The sequence below is a fragment of the Grampus griseus genome, assembly GCF_964374135.1.
Source record: "Grampus griseus genome assembly, chromosome: 3".
NCBI lineage: Eukaryota > Metazoa > Chordata > Mammalia > Artiodactyla > Delphinidae > Grampus > Grampus griseus.
The window spans coordinates 31258085-31285939 of NC_139019.1; the positions used below are offsets into that span (position 1 = coordinate 31258085).

General features: G+C 42.5%; 1 protein-coding gene across 1 annotated transcript in view; it reads left to right on the plus strand.

Annotated features, from left to right (window-relative positions):
* The window catches only part of EGFLAM (EGF like, fibronectin type III and laminin G domains), a 170721-nt gene that overhangs the window by 27975 nt on the left and 114891 nt on the right, over positions 1 to 27855 (plus strand). The window contains exons 2-4 of the mRNA XM_082650903.1: positions 22053 to 22162; positions 23326 to 23409; positions 26453 to 26479. Coding sequence (XP_082507029.1) covers positions 22053 to 22162; positions 23326 to 23409; positions 26453 to 26479 — 221 coding nt within the window. The remainder of the gene's footprint in view (positions 1 to 22052; positions 22163 to 23325; positions 23410 to 26452; positions 26480 to 27855) is intronic.

Here is a 27855-nt window from a genome sequence, read left to right on the forward strand (position 1 = left end):
CAAAAGATTTTAAGTTTCATTAGGTCCCATTTGTTTATTTTTGTTTTTATTTCCATTTCTCTAGGAGGTGGGTTAAAAAGGATCTTTCTGTGATTTATGTCCTAGAGTGTTCTGCCTATGTTTTCTTCTAAGAGTTTTATCGTGTCTGGCCTTACATTTAGGTCTTTAATCCATTTTGTGTTTATTTTTGTATATGGTTTTAGGGAGTGTTCTAAATTCATACTTTTACATGTAGCTGTCCAGTTTTCCCAGCACCACTTATTGAAGAGGCTGTCTTTTCTCCATTGTATATTTTGTATATTTTTGCCTCCTTTGTCAAAGATAAGGTGACCATATGTGCGTGGGTTTATCTCTGGGCTTTCTTTCCTGTTCCATTGATCTTTGTGCCAGTACCATACTCTCTTGATTACTGTAGCTTTGTAGTATAGTCTGAAGTCAGGGAGCCTGATTCCTCCAGCTTCGTTTTTCATTCTCAAAATTGCTTTGGCTATTCGGGGTATTTTGTGTTTCCATATAAATTGTGAGATTTTTTTGTTCTAGTTCTGTGAAAAATGCCACTGGTAGTTTGATAGGGATTGCACTGAATCTGTAGATTGATTTGGGTAGTATAACCATTTTCACAATATTGATTCTTCCAATCTGAGAACATGGTATATCTCTCCATCTGTTGGTATCATCTTTAATGTCTTTCCTCAGTGTCTTATAGTTTTCTACATACTGGTCTTTTGTCTCCTTAGGTAGGTTTATTCCTAGGTATTTTATTCTTTTTGTTGCAGTGGTAAATGTGAGCATTTCCTTAATTTCTCTTTCAGATTTTTCATCATTAGTGCATAGGAATGCAAGAGATATCTGTGCATTAATTTTGTATTCTGTAACTTTACCAAATTCATTGATTAGCTCTAGTAGTTTTCTGGTGGCATCTTTAGGGCTCTGTATGTATAGTATCATGTCATCTGCAAACAGTGACAGTTGTTACCTCTTCTTTTCCAATTTGGATTCCTTTTATTTTTTTTTCTTCTCTGATTGCTGTGGCTAGGACTTCCAAAACTATGCTGAATAATAGTGATGAGAGTGGACACCCTTGTCTTCTTCCTGATCTTAGAGGAAATGCTTTCAGTTTTTCACCATTGAGCATGATGTTTGCTGTGGGTTTGTCGTATATGGCCTTTATTATGTTGAGGTAGGTTCTCTCATTTTGTTTATCTTACTGTGTTTGGGGTCTCCTTTTTGCAGGCTGCAGGTTCGTAGTTCCCATTGTTTTTGGTGTCTGTCCCCAGTGGCTAAGGTTAGTTCAGTGGGTTGTGTAGGCTTCCTGGTGGAGGGGACTAGTGCCTGTGTTCTGGTGGATGAGGCTGGATCTTGTCTTTCTGGTGGGCAGGTCCATGTCTGGTGGTGTGTTTTGGGGTGTCTGTGGACTTATTATGATTTTAGGCAGCCTCTCTACTAATGGGTAGGGTTGTGTTCCTGTCTTGCTAGTTGTTTGGCATAGGGTGTCCAGCACTGTAGCTTGCTGGTCATTGAGTGAAGCTGGGTGCTGGTGTTGAGATGGAGATCTCTGGGAGATTTTCGCCATTTGATATTATGTGGAGCTGGGAGGTCTCTTGTGGACCAGTGTCCTGAAGTTGGCTCTCCCACCTCAGAGGCACAGCAGTGACTCCTGGCTGCAGCACCAAGAGCCTTTCATCCACATGGCTCAGAATAAAAGGGAGAAAAAGTAGAAAGAAAGAATTAGTAAAAGTAGAAAGAAAGGAAGGAAGGAAGGAAGGAAGAAAGAAGGAAAGAAGGAAAGAAAGAAAGGAAGGAGGGAAGGAAGGAAAAAAGAAAGAAATAAGATAAAGTAAAATATAATAAAGTTATTAAAATAAAAAAAATAATTATTAAGAAAAATATTTAAAAAACAAAAACAGATGGATAGAACCCTAGGACAAATGGTGGAAGCAAAGCTATACAGCATAACTCTTGCTCTCAAAGTCCACCTCCTCAGTTTGGAATGATTCGTCTTCTATTCAGGTATTCCACAGATGCAGGGTACATCAAGTTGATTGTGGAGCTTTAATCCGCTGCTTCTGAGGCTGCTGGGCGAGATTTCCCTTTCTCTTCTTTGTTCTCACCGCTCCCGGGGCTCAGCTTTCGATTTGGCCCAGCCTGTGCGTGTAGGTCGCTGGAGGGCCTCTGTTCTTCGCTCAGATAGGACGGGGTTAAAGGAGCAGCTGCTTCGGGGGCTCTGGCTCACTCAGGCCAGTGGGAGGGAGGGGCACGGAGTGCGGGGCGGAGCCTGTGTCAGCAGACGCCGGCGTGACGTTGCAGCAGCCTGAGGCGCGCCGTGCGTTCTCCCGGGGCAGTTGTCCCTGGATCCCGGGACCCTGGCAGTGGTGGGCTGCACAGGCTCCCTGGAAGCGGGGTGTGGATAGTGACCCGTGCTCGCACACAGGCTTCTTGGTGGCGGCAGCAGCAGCCTTAGCGTCTCATGCCCGTCTCTGGGGTCCGTGCTTTTAGCCGCAGCTCGCGCCAGTCTCTGGAACTCCTTGAAGCAGCGCTCTTAATCCCCTCTCCTCGCGCACCAGGAAACAAAGAGGGAAGAAAAAGTCTCTTGCCTCTTCGGCAGGTGCAGACTTTTCCCCGGACTCCCTCCCAGCTAGCCGTGGTGCACTAACCCTTTCAGGCTGTGTTCACGCCACCAACCCCAGTCCTCTCCCTGCGCTCCGACCGAAGCCCGAGCCTCAACTCCCTTCCCCGCCCGCCCTGGCGGGTGAACAGACAAGCCTCTCGGGCTGGTGAGTGTCGGTCGGCCGTGATCCTCTGTGCGGGAATCTCTCCGCTTTGCCCTCCGCACCCCCGTCGCTGCGCTCTCGAGGTAGGTTCCCTCTATGCCAACTTTCTGAAGAGTTTTTATCATAAATTGGTGTTGAATTTTGTCAAAAGCTTTTTCTGAATCTATTGAGGTGATCATATGGTTTTTCTCCTTTAATTTGTTAATATGGTGTATCACATTGATTGATTTGGGTATATTGAAGATTCCTTGCATCCCTGGGATAAATCCTACTTGATCATGGTGTATGATCCTTTTAATGTGTTGTTGGATTCTGTTTGCTAGTATTTTGTTGAGGATTTTTGCATCGACGTTCATCAGTGATATTGGTCTGTAATTTTCTTTTTTTGTGACATCTTTGTCTGGTTTTGGTACCAGGGTGATGGTGGTGGCCTCGTAGAATGAGTTTGGGAGCGTTCCTGCCTCTGCAACTTTTTGGAAGAGTTTGAGAAGGATGGTGTTAGCTCTTCTGTAAATGTTTGTAGAATTTACCTGTGAAGCCATCTGGTCCTGGACTTTTGTTTGTTGGAGGATTTTAATCACAGTTTCAATTTCATTATTTGTGATTGGTCTGTTCATATTTTCTATTTCTTCCTGGTTCAGTCTTGGAAGGTTATACCTTTCTAAGAATTTGTCCATTTCTTCCAGGTTGTCCATTTTATTGCCATAGAGTTGCTTGTAGTAGTCTCTTAGGATGCCTTGTATTTCTGCGGTGTCTGTTGTAACTTCTCCTTTTTCATTTCTAATTTTATTGACTTGAGTCCTCTCCCTCTTTTTCTTGGAGTCTGGCTAATGGTTTATCAATTTTGTTTATCTTCTCAAAGAACCAGCTTTTAGTTTTATTGATCTCTGCTATTGTTTTCTTTGTTTCTATTTCATTTATTTCTGCTCTGATCTTTATGATTTCTTTCCTTCTGCTAACTTTGGGTTTTGTTTGTTCTTCTTTCTCTAGTTTTTTTAGGTGTAAGGTTAGATTGTTTATTTGAGATTTTTCTTGTTTCTTGAGTTAGACTTGTTTTGCTATAAACTTCCCTCTTAGAACTGCTTTTGCTGCATCGCATAGGCTTTGGGTCATCGTGTTTTCATTGTCATTTGTCTCTAGGTATTTTTTGATTTCCTCTTTGATTTCTTCAGTGATCTCTTGGTTATTTAGTAACGTATTGTTTAGCCTCTATGTATTTATGTTTTTTACGTTTTTTTCCCTGTAATTGATTTCTAATCTCATCACGTTGTGGTCAGAAAAGATGCTTGATATAATTTCAATTTTCTTAAATTTACGGAGGCTTGGTTTGTGACCCAAGATGTGATCTATCCTGTAGAATGTTCCATGCACACTTGAGAAGAAAGTGTAATCTGTTGTTTTGGGGTGGAATGTCCTATAAATATCAATTAAATGTATCTGGTCTATTGTGTCATTTAAAGCTTGTGTTTCCTTATTAATTTTCTGTTTGGATCATCTGTCCATTGGTGTACGTGAGGTGTTAAAGTCCCCCACTATTATTGTGTTACTGTTGATTTCCTCTTTTATAGCTGTTAGCAGTTGCCTTAAGTATTGAGGTCCTCCTATATTGGGTGCATATATATTTATAATTGTTATATCTTCTTCTTGGATTGATCCCTTGATCATTATGTAGTGTCCTTCATGTCTCTTGTAACATTCCTTATTTTAAAATCTATTTTATCTGATACGAGTATTGCTACTCCAGCTTCCTTTCGATTTCCTTTTGCATGGAATATCTTTTTCCATCCCCTCACTTTCAGTCTGTATGTGTCCCTAGGTCTGAAATGGGTCTCTTGTAGACAGCGTATTATATGGGTTTTGTTTTTGTATCCATTCAGCGAGCCTGTGTCTTTTGGTTGGAGCATTTAATCCATTCATGTTTATGTTCCTATTGCCATTTTCTTAATTGTTTTGGGTTCGTTTTTGTAGGTCCTTTTCTTCTCTTGTGTTTCCCACTTAGAGAAGTTCCTTTAGCATTTGTTGTAGAGCTGGTTTGGTGATGCTGAATTCTCTTAGCTTTTGCTTGTCTGTAAATCTTTTGATTTCTCCTTCGAATCTGAATGAGATCCTTGCGGTGTAGCATAATCTTGGTTGTGGGTTCTTCCCTTTCATCACTATAAATATATCATGCCAGTCCCTTCTGGCTTGTAGATTTTCTGCTGAGAAATCAGCTGTTAACCTTATGGAATTTCCTTTGTATGTTATTTTTCATTTTTCCCTTGTTGCTTTCAATAATTTTTCTTTGTCTTTAATTTTTGTCAGTTTGATTACTGTGTGTCTCGGCATGTTTCTCCTTGTGTTTTTCCTGCCTGGGACTCTCTGTGCTTCCTGGACTTGGGTGGCTATTCCTTTCCCATGTTAGGGAGGTTTTCAACTATAATCTCTTCACATATTTCCTCAGTTTCTTTCTCTCTTCTCCTTCTGGGGCCCCTATTATATGAATGGTCTTGCGTTTAATGTTGTCCCAGAGGTCTCTTAGGCTGTCTTCATTTCTTTTCATTCTTTTTTCTTTATTCTGTTCCGCATCAGTGAATTCCACCATTCTGTCTTCCAGGTCACTTATCCATTCTTCTGCCTCAGTTATTCTGCTATTGATTCCTTCTAGTGTAGTTTTCATTTCAGTTATTGTATTGTTCATCTCTGTTTGCTTGTTCTTTAATTCTTCTAGGTCTTTGTTAAACATTTGTTGAATCTTCTCAATCTTTGCCTTCATTCTTTTTCTGAGGTCCTGGATCATCTTCACCATCATTATTCTGAATTCTTTTTCTGGAAGGTTGCCTATCTCCACTTCATTTAGTTGTTTTTCTGGGGTTTTATCTTGTTCCTTCATCTGGTACATAGCCCTCTGCCTTTTCATCTTGTCTACCTATCTGCGAATGTGCTTTTTGTTCCACAGGCTGCAGGATTGTAGTTCTTCTTGCTTCTGCTGTCTGCCCTCTGGTGGATGAGGCTATCTAAGAGGCTTGTTCAAGTTTCCTGGTGGTAGGGACTGGGGGTGGGTAGAACTGGGTGTTGCTCTGGTGGGAAGAGCTCAGTAAAACTTTAATCTGCTTGTCTGCTGATGGCTGGGCCTGGGTTCCCTCCCTGTTGGTTGTTTGGCCTGAGGCAACCCAACACTGAGCCTTCCTGGGCACTTTGGTGCGGCTAATGGCTGACTGTGGTAGGGCTCACACCAAGGAGTACTTCCCAGAACTTCGGCTGCCAGTGTCCTTATCCTCACAGTGAGACACAGCCACCCCCCGTCTCTGAAGGAGACCCTCCAACACTAGCATGTAGGTCTGATTCAGTATCCTATGGAGTGACTGCTCCTTCCCCTGGGTCCCGACGTGCACACTACATTGTGTGTGCCCGCCAAGAGTGGAGTCTTTGTTTCCCCCAGTCCTGTCGAAGTCCTACAATCAAATCCTGCTAGCTTTCAAAGTCTGATTCTCTAGGAATTCCTCCTCCCGTTGCTGGACCCCCAGGTTGGGAAGCCTGCCCTGGGGCTCACAACCTTCACTCCAGTGGGTGGACTTCTGTGGTATAATTGTTCTGTTTGTGAGTCACCCACCCAGCAGTTATAGGATTTGATTTTATTGTGATTGCGCCCCTCCTACCATCTCATTGTGGCTTCTCCTTTGTCTTTGGAGGTAGGGTATCTCTTTTGGTGAGTTCCAGTGTCTTCCTCTTGATGATTGTTCAGCAGTTAGTTGTGATCCTGGTGCTCTCACAAGAGGGAGCAGGTCCTTCTACTCCGCCATCTTGATCCAATCTCCTTTTTCATTTTTTTCTGATCTGATCTTTATGATTTCTTTCCTTCTGCTAACTTTGGGGATTTTTTTGTTCTTCTTTTTGTTCTTGTTTTTTGGTTCTTCTTTCTCTAATTGCTTTAGGTGTAAGGTTAGGTTGTTTATTTGAGATGTTTCTTGTTTCTTGAGGTAAGATTGTATTGCTATAAACTTCCCTCTTAGAACTGCTTTTGCTGCATCCCATAGGTTTTGGGTCATCGTGTTTTAACTGTCATTTGTTTCTAGGTACTTTTTGATTTCCTCTTTGATTTCTTCAGTGATCTCTTGGTTATTTAGTAGTGTATTGTTTAACCTATATGTGTTCGTATTTTTTACATATTTTTTCCTGTAATTGATATCTAGTCTCATAGCGTTATGGTCAGAAAAGATACTTAATGTGATTTCAATTTTCTTAAATTTCCCAAGGCTTGATTTGTGACCCAAGATATGATCTATCCTGGAGAATGTTCTATGAGCACTTGAGAAGAAAGTGTCTTCTGTTGTTTTTGGACGGAATGTCCTATAAATATCAATTAAGCACATCTTGTTTAATGTGTCATTTAAAGCTTGTGTTTCCTTATTTATTTTCGTTTTGGATGATCTGTCCATTGGTGAAAGTGGGGTGTTAAAGTCTCCTACTATGATTGTGTTACTGTCGATTTCCCCTTTTATGGCTGTTAGCGTTTGCCTTATGTATTGAGGTGCTCCTGTGTTGGGTGCATAAATGTCTACAATTGTTATATCTTCTTGGATCGATCCCTTGATCATTATTTAGTGTCCTTCTTTGTCTCTTGTAATAGTCTTTATTTTAAAGTCTATTTTGTCTGATATGACAATTGCTACTCCAGCTTTCTTTTGTTTTCCATTTGCATGGAATATATTTTTCCATCCCCTCACTTTCATTCTGTATGTGTTATTAGGTTTGAAGTGGGTCTCTTGCAAATAGCACATATATGGGTCTTGTTTTTGTATCCATTCAGCCTGTCTATGTCTTCTGGTTGGAGCATTTAATCCACTTACATTTAAGGTAATTATTGATATGTATGTTCCTATTACCATTTTCTTAATTGTTTTGGGTTTGGTTTTGTAGGTCTTTTCCTTCTCTTGTGTTTCCTGCCTTGAGAAGTTCCTTTAGCATTTGTTGGAAAGCTGGGTCATGTAGGCTTCCTAGTGGAGGTAACTGGTGCCTGTGTTCTGGTGGATGAGGCTGGATCTTGTCTTTCTGGTGGGCAGGACTGTGTTCGGTGGTGTGTTTTGGGGTGTCTGAACTTATTATGATTTTAGGCAGCCTCTCTGCTAATGGGTGTGGTTGTGTTCCTGTCTTGCCAGTTTTTTGATATAGGGTGTCCAGCACCGTAGCCTGCTGGTCGTTGAGTGGAGCTGGGTCTTAGCGTTGAGATAGAGATCTCTAGGAGAGCTTTCTACATTTGATATTACGTGGGGCTGGGAGGTCTCTGGTGGACCAATGTCTTGAACTCAGCTCTCCCACCTCAGAAGCTTAGGCCTGACACCTGGCTGGAGTACCAAGACCCTGTCAGCCACATGGCCAGGTACGTGGGGAGTTTCTTGCCTTTTGAGAGGTCTGAGGTCTTCTGCCAGCGTTCAGTAGGTGTTCTGTAGGAGCTGTTCCACGTGTAGATGTATTTCTGATGTATTTGTGGGGAGGAAGGTGATCTCCACGTCTTACTCCTCTGCCATCTTGAAGGTCCCCCAGGGTGGTTAGTTTTTATGGGCTGCGTAATTTCATAGGCTAGTGAGTAGGAGGATTATTCCAACTAATTTGCGGAAGAGGTGAGATTTCCAGGAATTGGGCTGCCACCCAATTTTTGACCTTGTGTGGTGGCCCTGGAACTGTCATGGTGCCTATGGGTGTGTCATTTAGATGCTAATGTATTACGATGAGCATATAATGAGGCTCAAGGTCTACTGAAGGTTGAACCTTCTGACATCTTGGGCCTACTTGGTTCTAACCAGTTTTGTCTTGTCCTATGGCTATGTCATTCTTTGAGAGGTTGTGCCCTGCTCCCTTCCCTCCTATTTCACCTCCATACCCTCTTTGGAAAGATGACCACGTTTCCTGCAGCAGATTCCTGCTGCGTAGGGTATCTGTATCTCTAGCTGAGGTCTATGTCTTGAGACCTCAGATTGGGAATGACCCACAGGTCTCAGTGGGTCTCTGACCTAGAGCAAATGTCCTCTGGTCTCAACCAGAAATCTAGTGATGGAGATGTGACCCATTCTTGCCACCATGATTTCCTTTTTCTAGCAGTCCTTGTGGTAACTGGGGTACCTGGGAGAGCAAATTCAGGTTTGTGGCTAATTTGGGGATGTTAGTACAGTTTGATAGGAAGCTGAACTAAGGTAATGGCAGTAGCACTAGAAGGAAGATGTGGATTTATTCAGTCAGTCATGTAGTCAATCAGACAGCTAATATTTCTGTAATGCCTATTATGTTCTAGAGACTACTATAGGTGCCAAGGATAAAGGATGGCCACAAAAGGCCTGGCCCTCATGGAGCTTACATTCTATGGTCTATTGGGGGCAGCATGGTGGGTGGTGTTGTATCTTGATAAAGATGCTCCCAGATTTTTGGACTGTGGGGAATGTGGGAGAGGAGATTTGCAGACTGAATATGGTTTTAATCTAGAACATTTGAAGTTTGAGGTGTCTCTGAGCCATCAAGGCTGAGACGCTTAGTTAGATATCCAGGGCTTACTTGAAAAGATACACTGCGCAGGCGCTTGGAGATACTGTGGGAATGGATGAGACCACCTGGAAGAATGGGACTCACAGTAGGGCTCAGCCAGGGGCAGTGTACATCAGGACCACCTGGGGAGCTTCTGAAGACTCTGGGCATCAGTGTCCTTGACCCAGACATTTAGAGATTTTGAAATACCCCATATGGGCATCCTCCCTAAACTACCACCATTGAGATGTCCTCTAAGGGGAATGTGATTACGTTGAAGCAACAAAAAGGGTTGAGAGTTACTGGTACAACCTGAGAGGAGGCCAGCGTCCAACTGAAAGCTCGACAGCTTCGTGAAATTTGGAAGTACCTGTGAGAAGCTCCAAAGCTGCTGGCTAGGGACTGAACAAATAAGGCTTTAGTGTCAGTTTTTTCACTAGCTGCTGAGATCTCACACGGCGCTTAGCTGCTCTGAGTTTTAATTTCCCCATCATTAAAATCAGAGGGTAGGCCAAAGCAGTGGTTCTCACCCTGTGGTTTAGGAACTAGCAGCTCCAGCATCCCCCAGGAGCATGTTAGAAACGCACATTCTTGGGCCCCATCCCTTACCTCCTTAATCAGAAATTCCAGGCAGGGCCAGCAATCTGTCACTCCAGCCTGTCAGGTGATTCGGATGCTCCCAAACGTCAGAGAACCGCCGGATGAGATGAATTCGGAACTCCCTTCTAGCTTCAAATCTTCTGCTCTGTACTCTTGTCCAGACGCTTTGGTCAAGTTTCACAGTCTAAGTCTCTTTGTCCCTCTCCCCTGTTAAATGACCTTAGCATTTAATCACTGTTAATAATGAATCATTGTAAAATGATTTAAATGATTTCTGCTTGTGGTGGGGAGGATACGCACATGTGTGTGTGTATGCCTGTGTGTGTATGCCTGTGTGTGCACGTGTGTGTGGCAACAGGAGGCTGGCGAGTGGAGACTCCGCCTTCCTGCTTGCTTTTTCGGATGATGTGGTCAGAGTGAGCCTGCCCCAGTGAAAGCAAAGAGTCACAAGGTGTGGTCGCACACAGTAGGCGCTCAGAAGCTGCTTTGGGCCTTAACCCTCTGTCACACACCTGGAGTTAGGGGAGAGCGGGGCCTCGAAGTCCACCGTCTAATGGTTACTCCAGTAGGTTGCCGGCTCCAGCTCTCTGGTGCTGCCGCTGTCTCCAGCGTCCTTCTCCATTTCTGGCATGTGCGCTTTATTTGCCTTGCTGACCGTGACCAGGAGCTGCTGTTAGAGGCTCTCAGCTAGATTTCCCTTCGCTGGAAGTCCGCAGCTGGGCCGGAAGGACTCCTCTGCAAGATCCCCTCACAACCCAGCTGAGCCCAGTTTATGAAGCTGCGTGATGCTCGAGCTGGGCCTGCCCCCGATGCTAGTGCCTCTAGAGCAAGAGTTCAAATGGACACCTACCTACCACCTGTAAAAACTTACGATTCATTCACAAAATAAACAGTTAGTTGCAAGATTTTCTCTCCTTCCGCCTTGACAAATATACTTTCATAATGACCTGGAAGACCAGGTTCAAGTTTAGATTTCTCAGCCTCCCTGAATTTCCACTTTGAAAGAGGCAGTGTGGACAGGACTGGTCCCTGAGGCCCGGTCTGCTGCCCTGCTTGCTCTGCCCCTCCCTGGAGGCTGCGCCTGTGCACACACGTGGGCACCGCAACCAACAACCCAGCTCCGTCCGCTGGCCGTCCTGGCACACAGCGACCCACTGGTTACCCCATCACTGAGGGTGCACACACCGGCAGCACAGGTCCCCCTCAGGACAGACCGAGGGAAGAGACCACTGCGGACCAGGACGCAGGCTCAGGACTCTCCAGGCAGGGAACCCAGGGTCTTGTGTGCTCAGGGAGTGGTCCACGAGCGGAGGGGCCCCAGGCTCTTCTAGGCATGTCCTCCTGGCCTGGGACACACACTCCAGCCAAGGGGCATGGTGTGGCCAAAGGAGGATCCAAACTGGGTCTTCTAAATCAGGGCCCACGTTTGTCTGGGTCTAATTGTGCCAGGAACCGCTCTGAGTGATTCTCTTCTCTGTCCCCTTTAGAGTTCTGTGGATGCTTCCCCACGTGCTATGCAGGGAAGTATGAATGTCAGAGTAGGAGGGACGTTAGAAATCATAGAATCCAGCCCATTGGTGAGCAGATGAGTAAATCGAGGCACTGCACGAGGGTGGATGACATTCTGGAAAGATGCATTACTCCCTGGAATGGTACTCTGGAGTGGTGGATTGTGGAATTGCGTGCTGGAACGGTGGATTTCAGAGGGAAGCATATGATATGAACCATAAACCCCCCACTAAAAGAAGCCGGGAGGGCTCTGCAAGACATTTCATGCTGCCCCTCAGTGTCTGAGAATTTCCTGAATCCCTAGGTCACTAGAACAAATACTGTTCTGTGTCTTAAACCCACATTTTTACTACTGCCTTGAAGGCATCACCTTGAAAGTGGCTCTCGTGGCAGATTCTGGTTACATATTCATAGTGCTGCTTTAGTAATATTAGTTGGAGCAAGCTTCAAAAAGATGGAAATAAGGTTTTTTTCCTGTTCAGAATTTCCTGATTATTTTTAGTTAGTCTGGGCATTTTCCATTGCATCAGTGAATATAACTCTGTTCATTCCATGAAAATCAAATAACTAAAAAGCAAGCAATGTATTTCTGTCACAGATGACATTTTTGTTTGCATTTTGGAGTGTTTTTATGAACTGGATTACAAAACTAATTGAATCGGAGGTGAATTTTACACAGGAAGTTGAAGTATTTTATGAAATAAAATTACCGTAAGAAATTGACTTAATCATTCAGAAGTTTCTAATGCAAAAACACGGTTTTGAAATTCCTCCAAAGAAGAAAGCCCAAGAAGACAGCTCCCTCATGGCAAAGAAACTCACTTGTTATTTATTTATCTCTTAAGAAGTATGGCTTTTAGCTTATCAGAACACAGCTTCGGGATGGAGTGTATAAATGCATTATACTAGTTTTAAATGCTACAGTTCTTCAAAACTAGTTTTTTATTGCGTAATATATAATCCAACATTCTAACCATAGTTGCTGAAATATGAGTTATTTTTGAACTTAACTGCTTAAATCTTGTTTAGTCCACATGTAAGCGGCCTACCACTTTGATTTTTTTTTTAATGTTGAGGAAGCACTAATACGTTTTTATATCATAATAGATAAAAATCCCAGAAGACCTCAGTGTTATAACTATTATAAACATTTTTGCCTCCTTAAGAGTTTTTAGAGAGAGTAACTTGGGCTCGACTTGCCCTGTCAAATGACTGGACTTTCTCCTGATGACTCAGAGGTTGTAGACATGTGAGGAAAGTCTCTTTAGTTTCACTCCTCATCTTTCATTCCCTAGCTGGAAGAGACTGAGAGAAATGGTTTGCTTGGTTCATTCCGATTGGGACTACACTCCGATGTCTCTTTATCTCCAAAGCTGATACCAGGCCAAGCCTCAAGACTTCCCAGCTGGTTTCTCTGGGCTTTCCAGGTCTGCCACCACCTGTCTGGAATCTGTCTCCAGCTCAGAGGGGGCCCTACTGGGTGGTTTGCTCCTGCCTTCAGCTTGCCCGCTCTATAGATACTCCAATAATCATACAATGTCTGTATAAATACTGTGCTTGCCCTGCAAATACAGCTTCAGATGGCCCCCAGCTGGAGACCTGTCTTTCCTTCAAGGACACCCCAGACAAACACACAAAGAGAAGAATGCTGTGCTCGCGATGCAAATATGCCATAAGACAAGGCCTCTGATGCTTCCTTCCAACCAGATGGCCCTTCACACGCCCCTCCTACTCGTACGATTTAGAGTCACCAATCCTATGGCCTTCAACTGCTTTGCTGAAAAAAGTTCCGTTTAGTTTACTAACACACATTCTTCCGAGGAGGGCGCAGGCTGAGGGAACTGTGGGAGGGAAACCATATCCCTTAGAATCTGGAAAGGCCAGAGAAACCTTGGGGGAAGTCTTGACAAATGGCAAATAAGTTCCATTGCGAGCACAACTCTGAACAGTTGGTGGCGCTGCTCCAGGCCCTGGGTTGAGGAGGTTTCCGAGGCCTCCATGAATAGGAGAGAATGGACTTCCATGTGATCAATTTGATGCCGAGGGTGACTTCCAGGTTTCTGGACGTCATGGTGGATGATGATACCATTTACCAGAACAGGGATTACTGGAGGGGCTCAGGTTAAAGAGAAAGATGATGAATTCACTTTTGACCTGTTGAATTTGAGAGGCCCGTGTGACATCTGGGTCCACTTGGCAGTTGGGTACATAGACCTGCCCTCTGGAAGAGAGGGCCGGGCTGGGGAAATGGAACGGGGCGGGGGGACGGGGGAGCCCACCAGCATATATGTGGTAATGACTGGCAGGGATGAGAGCACCCAGGAAGAGAGTGTAGTGGAGCTGAGAAGAGGACGTTCGGCAGAATCACCAAGAACACAAACTTTAAGGGGTTGAGAGAAGATCATCTCTTTTTTGTTACTACTCACTATCTCTATCTCCTGCCCCGTTGATAAGATCTTACATCAGTAGACTCTAGACCTCAGTTTCTTCATCTGTAGAGCGGGAATAATGTCTCCTTCCTCTATCCCATACTCTTATGAGGATCAGTTGATTTCTGGTGACACGTGGTGGGTTGAACAAACATATTTACTACCGGTCCCTAAAAACCCCCACTAAAATGCTTGTCAGCTGGGGCAAAGAGCGTTAACCAGCAGGACGAAAGGATCAGCAGATGGCAGTGATGAAATTTTGGAAACTGAAATGCCCATGGACAAGTGGCAATGTATTTAGAAACCAAAGAATGACGGTTGCTAAGCCAGCAGTGAGGGGAAGACCAGAAGCTGGCTAATACTTGAATAGTGCTTTAAAATACACAAAAGTTTTCTTCTCTCTCTCTCTCTCTCTCATTCTCTCTCTCTTTTTTCTCAGATCTCTTTTTCTCTTTAAAGGAATAAATCTTCAAGTAGAAAAGATACTGATACATTGTATGAATAAACCAGTTTATCCCTTCCTTTACCGGTGGACAATTATTTCCAGTAAAAATATTAAATAAGAAATGTGCAGATAAAATCAGAGTACACAAACTCACATGGGGATAGGACATGTAACACCAAATGGTTGTTACCTCTGGAAGAGAGGAATGGAGAATGGCGTTTCAGCTATATTTTTTCCCGTCCCCCAACATACATACATTTATTTATTTATTTCCAGCTTTATTGAGATATAATTGACATATAACATTGTGTAAGTTTAAGGTGTACAGTGTGGTGATTTGATACGTAGAGAAATGATTACCACAGTAAGGTTAGTTGACACATCCATCACTCACATAGTTAGCATTTTTGTGTGTGTGTGGTGAGAACATTTAAAATTTACTGTCTTAGCAACTTTCAGGTACTATTAACTATAGTCATCTTGCTGTACCTTAGATCTCCAGAACTTACTTATTCAATTTATAACTGAAACTTTGTATGCTTTGACCACCTTCACCCACTCTCCCTGCCCACCCCCTCTACCTTTTCACCTTCTCCCACCTCTGGCAACCACCAATCTACTCTCTGTTTTTTATTATGTTTGGCTTTTTTTGTATTTCACATATAAGTGATATAATATGGTATTTGCTTTTCTCTGTCTGACTTATTTCACTTAGTATAATGCCCTCAAGTTTCACCCATGTCATCACAAATGGCAGGATTTCCTTTTTCATGGTTGAATAATATTCCATTTTAATGTATATGTGTGTATATATCTATATCTATCTATATCTACCACATATTCTTTATTCATCCATCAATGGACACTTAGTTGTTTCCACATCTTGGCTATTGTTAATAGTGCTGCAATGAACATGGGAGTACAGATATCTCTTTGAGATCCTGTTTTCATTTCCTTCAGATAAAGATAACTGCCCAGAAGTGGGATAGCTGGATCACATAGTAGTTCTATTTTTAATTATTTGAGTAACCTCCAGACTGTTCTCTGTAGTGGCTGTACCAGTTAACATTCCCACCAACAGTGCACAAAGGTTCCCTTTTCTCCACATCCTGGGCAATCCCTGTTATTTCTTGTCTTTTTGATAATAGCCATTCTCGCAGGTGTGAGGTGATACTTCCTTGTGCTTTTGATTTGCATTTCCCTGATTTGTGATGTTGAGCACCTTTTCATGTATCTGTTGGCTATTTATTTGTACATCTTCTTTGGAAAGATGTCTATTCATGTTCTTTGTCCATTTTTTAATCATATTATTTGGTTTTTTGCTATTGAGTTGTATGACTTCCTTATATACTGTGAATATTAACCTCTTATCAAATATATGGTTTGTAAAAGTTTTGTCCTATTTTATTCTTTTTAAAAAAGATTTGAAAATTCACATCATAATAATAATTATAGCATTACATGTTAATTATTTTGAGAAAGGGAAAAGAAAATCTTCCAGTCAGTATTCAAGGACACCTGAATGAGTATACTATAAAGGCAGCATGCTCAGAGCACTGGCTTGCCCACCAGCTCTCGTTTAGAATCTTCATGAAGATGTGAGGCCAGGACCATGGTCATGACCCCATCTCTCCTCCCCTATACATCGTGAGATCTGGCTGGGCCATCCTCTAGGCCTTCATGTCCTGTGAGGCCCCGTGTTGATGCCCCCTTGGGACATAATTGTGAGATGTAATCTAGAATCAGAACTGTCGAGAATTGAGGGCATAGGGAACAAAAAATTGGGGGAAATACTGTTCTAGATTATGGCCAGCCTCCAAAGTAGGGCGGAGCAAGAGAGTGCCTGTTCTGTGTGCTTTATAATATCAGGTCCCCCCGTTAGTGCTTCAGTCACTGTTGATTGACAAATCTGTGTGGCACTGTTTTCGGCAGCAATAGCCTCTTTCCTGGACACCTTCATTTTACTGTGATAGTTGACTTGTGATACGGGCATATTATTTTATGCAGGTACATTACCTTTGGTTAAGAGCTAGTAAATCTGCTTCATTAATTACAAACTATTTTTAACCTTACTGTTAGATTGAGAGACAGACAACAACCATGAGACAACGCAGCATCCCCTAAACCGCCTGGTGTAAACTAGTACAAACGCTTCATGAAGCGTTATTTTGTAGATTTCCTTTAGTTCTGAAGGAGCCTGGTCATACAGGCGCCCATGCAACATTTGGTCTTTGAATATAAAAATACTTTCCCAGGCAATGTTTTCAAATTATGAAAAATAATATAATAATCTGTAAAGCTTACTAAATAGAAGAAAACAGGAAAAAAAATCATCCTTAATCTCAACTACCTTAATGTAACCATTAGCCTTTTACTCTTGCCTTCCAGTTATTTTGCAAATGAGTATTTCGTATGACTCTAATAACAGTATTGATGGTAATTGGGTATACTTTTTATTTAACACTACATCCTAATTGTTGCTACAGAGTGATACAAGCCTCATTCTTAAAATAAACTTTTAATTTTGAAATTAATTTAGATTTCAAAATAATAGAATTTGCAAAATTCTAGATTTGCAAAAATAATAGAATTCCTGTCTTTTACCCAGTTTCTCCTCATGTTAACATATTATATAACCATGGTACATTTGTCGAATCTAAAAGATTAACTAGTGCTAGTACTAACTAGTAATGGTACAATGTTATCAAATAAACTACTGACTATTTGGATTTCGCTCATTTTCCCACTATGTCCTTTCCCTGTTCCGGATCCTAAGAAACCGTAACGTGTTTAGTCACGTCTCATTTTTGATGTTTGTATAACAGTCCATCTTGGTCATGTACTATTATTAACTTGACTTTTGCCCTGTTTCTAAATATTTAGATTGCTTATGGTCTTTCCATATCACAAGTGATCCTCTGAAGAACATCTTCATGCCAGCAGCCTTCTCTTCTTTTAAGATTCTTTCCTCACGACAGGCTGTAATCCCACCTCAGGGAGTCCAAGGGAAGGAACATACTTGTGGCTCCGGCTATTACTGCGTTTTGCCAAGTTGTCTTCCAAAATGCCTGCGCTCATTTGCTCTGCCATAAGTAATGTTTTGAGACTAGCACATTTACGTACTCTTGTCAGCATTAGTTACTATCACTTAAACATTTTTGGCTAATTTAATAGGTGAAAATGACATCTCAATTTTAAGAAGTTGTATTTATTTGATAACTAGCAAATTTGAATATTTTGCCATGTGTGTTTATCAGCTATATTTTCTCTTATGGGAGTTGTCCCTTCATATTTTATTTGTGTATATTTTATAAACATATTCAGGGCCTGAACGTTTTTTCTCAGTATGTATGAGTTTTATAATAAAGGGATCCCTTGGCCTGCATTTTGCTGCAATTATTTACCTTTTGATCTGTTGTTTTTATTTTTTCTTTTGTAATCTTTGAAGAGCATAATGAAGTTTTATGACGTGGATCCATCACTTTTGATTTATTTTCTTTAGCACTTTTTTTTTTTTTGCGGTACGCGGGCCTCTCACTGCCGCGGCCTCTCCTGTTGCGGAGCCCAGGCCCCGGACGTGCAGGCCCAGAGGCCATGGCTCACGGGCCCAGCTGCTCCGCGGCACGTGGGATCCTCCCGGACCAGGGCACGAAGCCATGCCCCCTGCAGTGGCAGGCGGACTCCCAACCACTGCGCCACCAGGGAAGCCCTCTTTAGCACTTTTAAGCTTAGAAAGGTTTATCTTCAAAAAAAAAGTATCCGATTTTAAAATTCAATTCTTTTAGATAATTTGATTTCCCATCTTTGACCATTTGATTCATCTGAGATAGTTTTGGTGTTTGGCCCAAATGTCTGACCTGGCTACCTCTCACTCACCAGCTGCCGACGACCACACCTCCTACACCAGCAGCAGTCACAGCTGCCTTTGTGATCCTAGATGAGTGGATGACACGCACCCCTCCCCTGCGCTGCCCAAGGCAGAATCCTTGGAGCTTTCACGACTCTCGTTCATCACCCCACCCACATCTACTCAACCGTGGCGCTCTGTTATGTGGTGCTTCCCCCGACTCTTTGAGGAAGAGTGTATACTGCTCCCTCTGCTTGAGACACTTCTCCATCCCCACTTTGTCGCATTCTTATTAGTCCGCCAGGTGGAGTCAGGTGTGTCCTTGCTGTGTGCCACCCAAGTGCTCCATCCTTCCCTTTATGTTCCTCACACCCAACTGTAATGTCCTGCTAACTTGTTGGTGGTCCCCTGTGTCTCTTCATTATTAAGGTAGCCTCACCGACTAAGCCAGTGTCTGATACATATAGGTGCTCAATAAATATAGGTGTTAGGTGTGTGAACGATTGAATAAATGAAAGAGTATGCCGATAAAAATAGAAGTCATATCTAGCTGTGTTCCAGCAGGGCTTGATTAGAATACTTTCTTAGAGAATATGAACATAAAGGGGATAGTGTATTAGAATCCAGGCTTTTCATGGTACCAGCATGTCACAGATACTGTGGATTGGCTTGTCCAACATCCATCTTACCCTCCTTTTAGGTGTCATTACTGTAATGCAAAGGCTGGAGAAATAAAAACATTTCCCAGACTGCCTTGCAGTCAGTATTCTGGAGGTAAATTAGGTCCCGCCAATTAGATGTACTCTTAGGACTTACGGAAGGCAGGAATGGGAGGAAGGCCACTTTCCGGCTGCTGTCTCTCCTGCCAAGCAAGGCCATCCAAACATGACAACTCATCATTCCAAGGTTCACCACCACTTTCGTGTGTGTCTGGAGGCAATTGTAATGGTAAGAATGGCAGGATCAAGTGTGAAGGCTGGGGCTTCTTGGTTTTGAATCACTGCAATAGCGAATTAGCTAGTTATCATCTATCTACCTATTATCTCTCTCTCTTTCTCACCTATTTATTTACATATTTATAAAATAGAGCTAATGGAGACTCCTGAATTCCAGTCCCCTAGTCTTTCCACCCATTTTGTAACCATGTTTCTGCTTAAAATACCTAGAGAGTTTTCTGTACTGAACAGATCCACAAGGGATACAAGGACTGGTTTCCCACTAACTGACCCAAGTAGCCCAACTTGATAAGTTGTAATTTTTCCCAAAATGAAGAGAGTAGTGTTACTCCTAGGACCTAGGATGAGATTGTGCTTACTGGTTATTCTGTGGTCTGTGAGGGTTCTGTAAATCATTTCCACTATCTTTTCCCCCATTCCCAGCTTCCTTTGAGATTTTGATAGCATAGACCCCCACTCAGCAATAAAACTGCCCAGTAATAAATAATTATACAGCTGGACCCAAATGTAAAACTGCACAGGAAAAAGTATAGGTAAATGACTCAGATCTTTGAACATATTAAGAGCCCTTTTAAATCAGTGGGAAAAAAAAAAAATAACCCAATTGAAAAATGTACAAAACACATGAAGGGAGGAAGAAAAATAGCCAAAGAAGATATTAAAATATTCCTCTTTCTTTCTTATCAAAGTAGCAACGATTTTAAAGTAATACTCAGATCTGGGGAAGATGTGTTCCTTACACTGAGCATTCTCATACACCTCCATAAGCTTCTAAATTGGTTAATTTTCTAGATGTAAGTTTGGTTATATTTATAAAAATCTTTAAAACATTCATTCTCTGGATCAACAGTTTTCAGCCGGAGTCAGTTTTGCCTGCCATGGGGCATTTGACAATGTCTGGAGATGTTGTTGGTTTCCACAACTACAGTTGGTGGGTGCTACTAGCATCTAGTGGGCAGAGACCAGGGATGCGACTCAACATCATCCTACAATGCACAGGACAGCCCGCACGAAAAAATATACAGCCCGAAATGTCAGTAGAGTGGAGGTTGAGAAATTCTGTCTTAGACACAAAAATTCTGCGTTGAGAATTTACCCAAATGAAAAAATTGAATGTACTTCAAGATTCATTTATTAAATCCTTTTTGGAGAGCAAAAAGTCAGTAGCTATTAAAAATTAAGATGCATATACTCATAATTTTTAATAGATATCCATCCTAGAAATGCTCGGACTTTTGTGCATGAAAAGGCACACACACAGATGTTCTTCTCAGCCTTATTTTTAACAGTGAAATTTTGGAAACAACCTAAATGTCAATGACTGGAGTAGCAGTTAATGTCCGTGCATGCTCTGCATAGCAGAGTATTTGGCCATCCCACTGCCCACTACTCTTTTCCTATGATCCTGTCCTCCTTTGGGAAACTCCTGTACAGTGGATAGGCTTGGTGGAAGAACTATTTCTGGGACTCCATTCATCCTGTCCGTTTCCAGTTTGGAAACCAGAAAAAACTGATCTTTCCTCTCTGATCCTTTGGTCACATGACATGTTTGTCACATGACATAAGTTTGGCCAGTCAGATGGGACTTTAAATCTTGAACCAAGGCAGAGCCAGAGAACAGTTGAAGATCAAATCCCTGAGTCCCGGCACTGGTGGCAGTGGTAGGTGTCTATGGCCGTTATTGCCGATTGATGACACTGAACCTCTGTTACTTGGTCCACCAGAAAGGCCTTCGATTTTGTTATTGAAAATATTGGTGGTGGAAGGCCCCAGCAGTAGCCCAGTAAATAGACACATTAGATCTCTGTGAATTGCAAACAGAGTATCCCAGCTGATATGCTGGAGAATTATACACAGTCACTAAAAAGAAAGATCATCAGGACATATTAGTAAGTGGAAAATCAAACTGAAGAACACTCGTTCACTGAAGGAGCGTTTATTGAGCTCTTCCGTTTATTAGTCTCTGTGCTCTGAACAGGACATACCTAGTTGCGGCCCTCATGGAGCATTATTTAAAATAGCAAAATGTCAGAAAAAAATTGTGTCTAACAATAGTGGAATGAGATACACTATAAATTATGGCCCAGGCATTATATGGAAGAGCTAACAGCCATTAAAAATAAGAATAATTATTTTGATTAGTAAATACATACTATCAGTTTATATATATATTATATACTAAGTCAAATAAGAATATTTATGAATATATATTGAATATATATAATATGAATATTATATGTAATGAACACAATAAACAATTAAAATTATATATACATTATATAAACATGTTTGTGTGTGTGTATGTGTGTGTGTATATATATATATATATATATATATATATATATATATATATTTCAAAAAATTCCATGTAACCAAAAGGAGGTATACTATATAAAAATGTTGGCAGGACTCATTTTTGAATGATGGAATGTTTTGTTTTTGTTTTCTAAATTTTGAAATCTGCGTATGTTGTTTTTATAAACATAAAATTTATTGTTTATAACCATAAAATTATTTAAGGTAAGAATACAGTAAAACATTTGAAATTTCCTAACCCCATTTTATACTAAACCGCATTTTTGAAATATTCAGCAATAAGAATATACGAGCTATATAAACAGAATCTATATAACATATCTATAAAACATATATGTTACTGAGTAAACCAAAAAAAATTCAGTGTCTTGCTTTAATACATTCCAAGCACCTTGGTCTATGCTGTCCTGAATCTCCCTTTGCTGGTCCTTGAGGTATTGGGAGTTACAGAAGGGACTGTGGGCGATAGCTGGGCTCATTTCCCTCCCATTGCAGGTTTGGGAGGGGTCAGTAGAGGTCTGGTGAAGTCAGCTGCCACAGGTGTGGCCTCCTGGAGAGATGTCTGCATTTCTGGCCTGTGAAATCATCTTTAAGTGTGCTCTCCATCTGTCAGCACACACTCTTATATCTCGTGTCAAGTGTACTCAACGTGGGATGTGTAACACCATCTCTTTTGTTTTGGGGCAGGCAAGGTGGGGCCGCCTCTTGATATCATGCTGGAGGCGCTGAACTGTACAGCTTTCAGCATCCAGTGGAAGATGCCAAGGCACCCTGGGAGCCCCATCGTGGGGTATACTGTGAGTACCTGGGCACGGGGATTTCTGTAGTGGGTGTGTTGGGGTAACTGTTCCTCCTCCCCATCTCCTGTATACGGCCTCCTGATACCAGCCTTCCCGTGTGGGGCTTCATTCTCCCTCCGTGAAACCAGAGATGTTTCCCTTTAAGGTCATTTGTAAGTGCCCTGAAAGTCAGTTGGCTCTACTGAGTCCTTGCCCTGTTCTGGGATGGGAAAATATAAACTCAGTAGAAGACATGCTTCCTGATCTCCAACTGCCCACAGTTAAATTTGGAGACTAAAGCAGAAACATGGCAAACAATAGAGGGTCACTGTCCTATTTTGTCAATAGGACAAAATAATGCAAAATCTGAATGAAAGTGACCGGGTGGACAGGCAAAGGGAGAAGGGAACAGAGAATGCATTCCTACCTCCGAGAGTTTACAAACTGACCCTTTTTCAGTTTACCAAAATGTTTTCTTTGAACAATGTTTTTAAAAATGAGTCAACTTTTAGAAGTTAGGATTGGGATTGATGTATATCCACTAATATGTATAAAATGGATAACTAATAAGAACCTGCTGTGTACAAAAATAAATAAAACAAAATTCAAAAATTCCAAAAAAAAAGAAGTTAGGAGATTTCAGATAATTACTTGAAAGGCTGAAATCTCTGGGCCTATCCAGAGAGCTGGCCACCCCAGGCTCACCTTCCTATGGGGCGCCAAGCCTGCTGCCCACCGGGATGTAACCCCCCCCATAAGACCCCAGACCCACCATTCCCTCCTGTCTCCCCTTCACCAAGGGAGAGAAGCCATGTATCATGACCCTTGTCCTGTTGTCATCTTAAGGTAGAGAAATGGATTTCTAGACTCAGGTAGAATCAAAAGTGGGAAAATGAAAGATAACCTGAGAGAATCATGGTTTCGGGGAAAATACTAGGCGCCGGGTCCAGCCCTCTCCATTCCACTTTACTCCGTGTCTTCCTCTGGGTCTCTGCAGGCTTAGGAGTTTGCAACCCTGGCCAGGTATGTCTGATGTTTGCTGACAAGGAACTAGTGTGAGAGAGGTGAGGCAGTGCGCCTCAGGACCCGCTGTGGTTGTGAGTACAGTTCGAACCACAGGCCCTTGGTCTGGTGGAGAAGTGCTGGCCCCGCTCTCACCCGGATGTCTGCATCTTTTCCAGGTCTTTTACTCTGAGGTCGGCGTAGATAAATCCCTGCAGGAGCGGTCCCATGGTGTGCCACTCGGCCTGGATACCCTGACCACGGTGAGTAGCTCCATCCTGGAAGCCTCCTAAAAGCACATCCCTGGTTGGCATTTCATTGATAATTCGGAAGGATTTCTAATTTGGTGTGTATATGTGCTGATGAAGGTATAATAATAATAATAATAGCAACAACAATGAAAACTAATGTTTGTATAGTCCTTTGGAATTTAGAACGTCTTTCGTGGCCATAAACCCATCACGTGCATGTGTATCTCCAGAAAGGCAGCCATATGAGGAAAGCTTCCAGAAAGGCAGCTTCCATGCTGGACTCAGCCCACCCCATTTATCCTGCGAGAAAACAGCTATCTTACAGCTGTTTTCTCCCCTTCTTTTCTCCATAAAATTCAATTCTGATTTTTTTTGAAATCCCAATAAAGCTTTATAAATAAATATGACACATTTGTATCTTCTCAACTCCCCGGAGACACAATGCAGAAGGTGTAATTGGAAATGTATATTCAAACGGTGCAAGTTGTTTATTTTTCTTCCCCAGCCGGCATCCTGTCCTTCCACTAACCAGTTGCTGGCTCTTCATCTATTTCTCTTGTTTCCTGTCAAGGTCTCTTAGGGTGAATTTCTCTGCCTTAGGCATATTCTGTTTTCTTTTCTTTCACTCCCGGCCTCCTTCCCCCGTTCTACTACAATTATTCTACAGGCTAGAGCCTTTCTAATTGCTCTACAAGGAGTTAGCATCAGTGCCCAGAATACCACAGCTACAATGGTGGTGGAGGAAGAGGTGGTGTTTGTAACTCCTATTTAGTAAATGCCTGTGGGGCGCAGCATCTGGAAGCTTACTTGTCATCCGTGATGAGTAGCTGTCACTTCCTGAGAGTCTGTTACCTGCCAGGCACTCTCCCTCCTGCTTTTACATTTGTTCTTCCATTTCATCTTTACGACTATACTGTGACCTCATTTTCCTGACAAGGATGCTGAGACTCAGAGAGGTGAAGTAACGTTCTTCAAGCCGTACGTTAGCAAGTAACGGTTGACTGTAAGCCCAGGGCAGACTGAATTCTGGGTCCCGCTCTGGCTATTTTTACCAAAGCTCTCATGACTCAAAGAAGAAGAGATGCACGTGTTCGGCTTATTTGTATTTTGCATGGTCCTTTTATTCTCAGACTTCTGCTTGAGTACCCCTCATTTGCCTCAGGAGCGCTCAGCCCCAGCCTCTGTGGTTTAGTCTATCCTGAGGTAGGGAGATCGGGTTGGCTGCACCTAGGCCACCACCGGTTGTGGTGCCATTTCCCCTTGACGGCACTGGAACTTTCAGCGAGCCCCTGGACCCCACCGTGGGGCTGACGTCATCCCTAGCGGCGTTCCCGGCTGCCCAGCCTCCTGTCCTGCAGTGAGTGTGGCTCACGCACAGCCTGTGCAGAGAGGGCACGGTGCTGGTGACAGGGGTCCTGGACCCCGCACGGTGCCTCTGAAATCAAGATCCTGCCCCGTTACATGAACCCGGGCCCGACACTCTGGCATTTCTGGGAAGGCCACTGCAGTGCAAACAGAAAGCAGAGACCAGGAAGGGAGACAGGCACCCTGGGCTTCCAGACCTCCTTCCTCCACTTGCAGGTTGGGTAACTTTGGCCAAAGCTACTTAAACTGTCTAAACCTCAACTTTCTCCCATGAAGGGGGTGTAATAATTATACTGTTGTGAGTGGCAAATAAAATTGTGCATGTAAAAGGCTTTAGTAAAAAGTAAGAAGCCATGTAGATGTTAGTTGTTATTCCTGATGACCGTTGCCTTTATGTTCAACATATTCTCTCCATTAACTACACCGAGGTGTTAGAATATGCTAGCAAATTACAGCATTTGATTACCTTGCCGATTTCAACAAACTTGCACGGTTGCTACTCTCCGCGCAGCACGAGATAACACACTGTTACTGTTCTTGGGCAGCTTTTGGTCTCGTTGAGAAAACCACATTTACATTGATAAAACAATTAGAGAGCAACATGAGACCGGATGTCATTTGCATGCCACTTACTAGACAGACTGAGGTTTTGAAGATGGAGAGATTAGTATAGGAACAAGTGGTCAAGAGGTAAAAGTGGGGGCTGAGAATTGAAGCAGGGGCAGTTTCTGGAAAGGCAGAGGAGAGAGAGGGTCATTCAAGTCGAAAGAAATGGTTTGAAGCGAGGGAATGAACACATATGTGTGTGTACATGCTCGTGGGCTTGTGTGTTTGGGCAGAGGGGCAGGGGAGGTGCAGAATACAGAGCATGGAGAGAGGAAATGATGACTAGACATAAAGGCAGCAAGTCAGGAAGGGGGAGGGGAGCGGTCTGGTACAGCAGAGGGGGCTCTGGATTTAGATGACTCGCATTCAGATTCCTGTATGACGACAAGCCAGCTGGGTAACCTTTACTGGGTCTCAGTTTCCTCATCGACAAAACAGGAACTGGAAAAGGAGCTATATCACGTATAGCGTATCTGTGGTTCCCAGCCTGTGTGCTTCAGGGCTCTGCAGCAAACTCACAGGGGCCTTGTGGAATATTTGAACTTTGCACGGGAAACAGAAACATCTGTGTAAATTACTACTACCAAATCTTTTGGGTATAACTGTTGAATAACTGGAACCATTAGGGATTTTTTCTAGATTAGAGGTGCTGTAATACTGCGATACTAATGGTGCCATGAACAGAGAAAGTTTGGGAACCTCTGTACTCCATCACATCATCCTGTAGCATCCTACAGACCTCAATCTGTCTAGTAAGTTGCATGTAAATGACATCTGGTCTCATGTTGCTCTCTAATTGTTTTATCAGTGTAAATGTGGTTTTCCCAATAAGACCAAAAGCTGCCCAAGAACAGCAGCTTTTAATGTTGTGGGCATTAAACAAGATCATCGTCGTAGAACCCTCCGCACCACATGCGGCACAGAATAAGAACTGAGTGAGTGTTCAAGAGAAATCACATTGCCAAGGTGTGTGTTTGCTGCCCTTGGCTGTACGTGGTGGAAGGGCAGCTACTCTACGAGTTCATTTTAGTTCCTGCAACCTTTCCTTTCCTTTTCATATTGTTTTGTTTTTTCTCCTCTCCAGGGACGATTGGATCATCAGATGATTTTTGTAAGTATGCTTTCGAAAAGTTAAACCCTTGCCCCAACCCTGGATTCAGGGGGTCTCTTTTCATCAAAATGTTGATTTTTCTGCGTCTCCCTCGCTGATTAAGGCCCACGGAGAGTGCTTGTTTCTAGTGGAAGCAGCAGTCGTGGAGCATACCGGGTGAATTTTTAATCATTTAGAAAGAAACTGTTTTATCTCACATGTTAGAGTAAGGTTAAGAGCAACGTTTTGTTTGTTTGTTTGTTTGTTTTACTTTTGAAAGGAATTTTGTTTTTGTGTGAAATCCAGATTTCTTTTTTCTCATCATACATTTTCTTTCTTGCTAGGTGTTTTTCTTTTCTTTTTTTTTTTAACATCTTTATTGGGGTATAATTGCTTTACAATGGTGTGTTAGTTTCTGCTTTATAACAAAGTGAATCATTTATACATATTCAAAAAGAGTCATGTACCAGAATGTTCATTGCAGCTCTATTTACAATAGCCCGGAGATGGAAACAGCCTAAGTGCCCATCATCGGATGAATGGATAAAGAAGATGTGGCACATATATACAATGGAATATTACTCAGCCATAAAAAGAAATGAAATTGAGCTATTTGTAAAGAGCAACGTTTTTAAAGGTTGAAGTAATTTAAGTTCTGTTCCAAGACGAGGTGAAAAAGGTTGAAAAGGAGAGAAAATATTTCAACTAGCGAGCCCCAGTGTGAGGGGAGCTCCTTCACCCGCTTTTCCTTATTCTTTCCTCACTGCCTCTAACAATCTTAGACCTTCTCAATGAGACAAAACCGGTCACCTAAACGTGGTTGATTGACTTTCTGGAAGAATGCCGAACAGAGGATTGGTTCTGTTCAACTGAAGAAATGACCAAAATAAACTGGTGGATTATGTGGAATCCTGATGCACTCTTTGACAGTCTGCCTATATAAAGGCTTCTGATTTGATTAGCATTTGACACTTAACCTTTTCTTAGAAGAACAACCAGCAGGTTTCATCCCGGAAAAATAAACAGTAAAACAAATCAGGACAATTTGGTGATGTTTTAGAGTTAGAAATAGAAATGGATGCTTAAACTGGTGGTCTTCAACACTTTTTGATCATGCATACCGTCAGTTAAAAAATATTTGAACATATACCAATATACGTATATGTATGTATTTGTAAATTATACATCTGCTACTCTCTCTATATATGTGTACATTATAAAATCCCACAGCATTGTAAAGGAGGAGATAAAATAGAAGTAGAAAGTTCTTATGTTTTCTTCCAGCATCTCAGTAGGCTGCCTTGCTCTCTCAGGGGGATGCACCACCGCCCTGCTTTGGAGTCCACTGGTCTGGCTGACCCACAATAGTGATTCTATTTGGGTCTTATCCAGGGTTA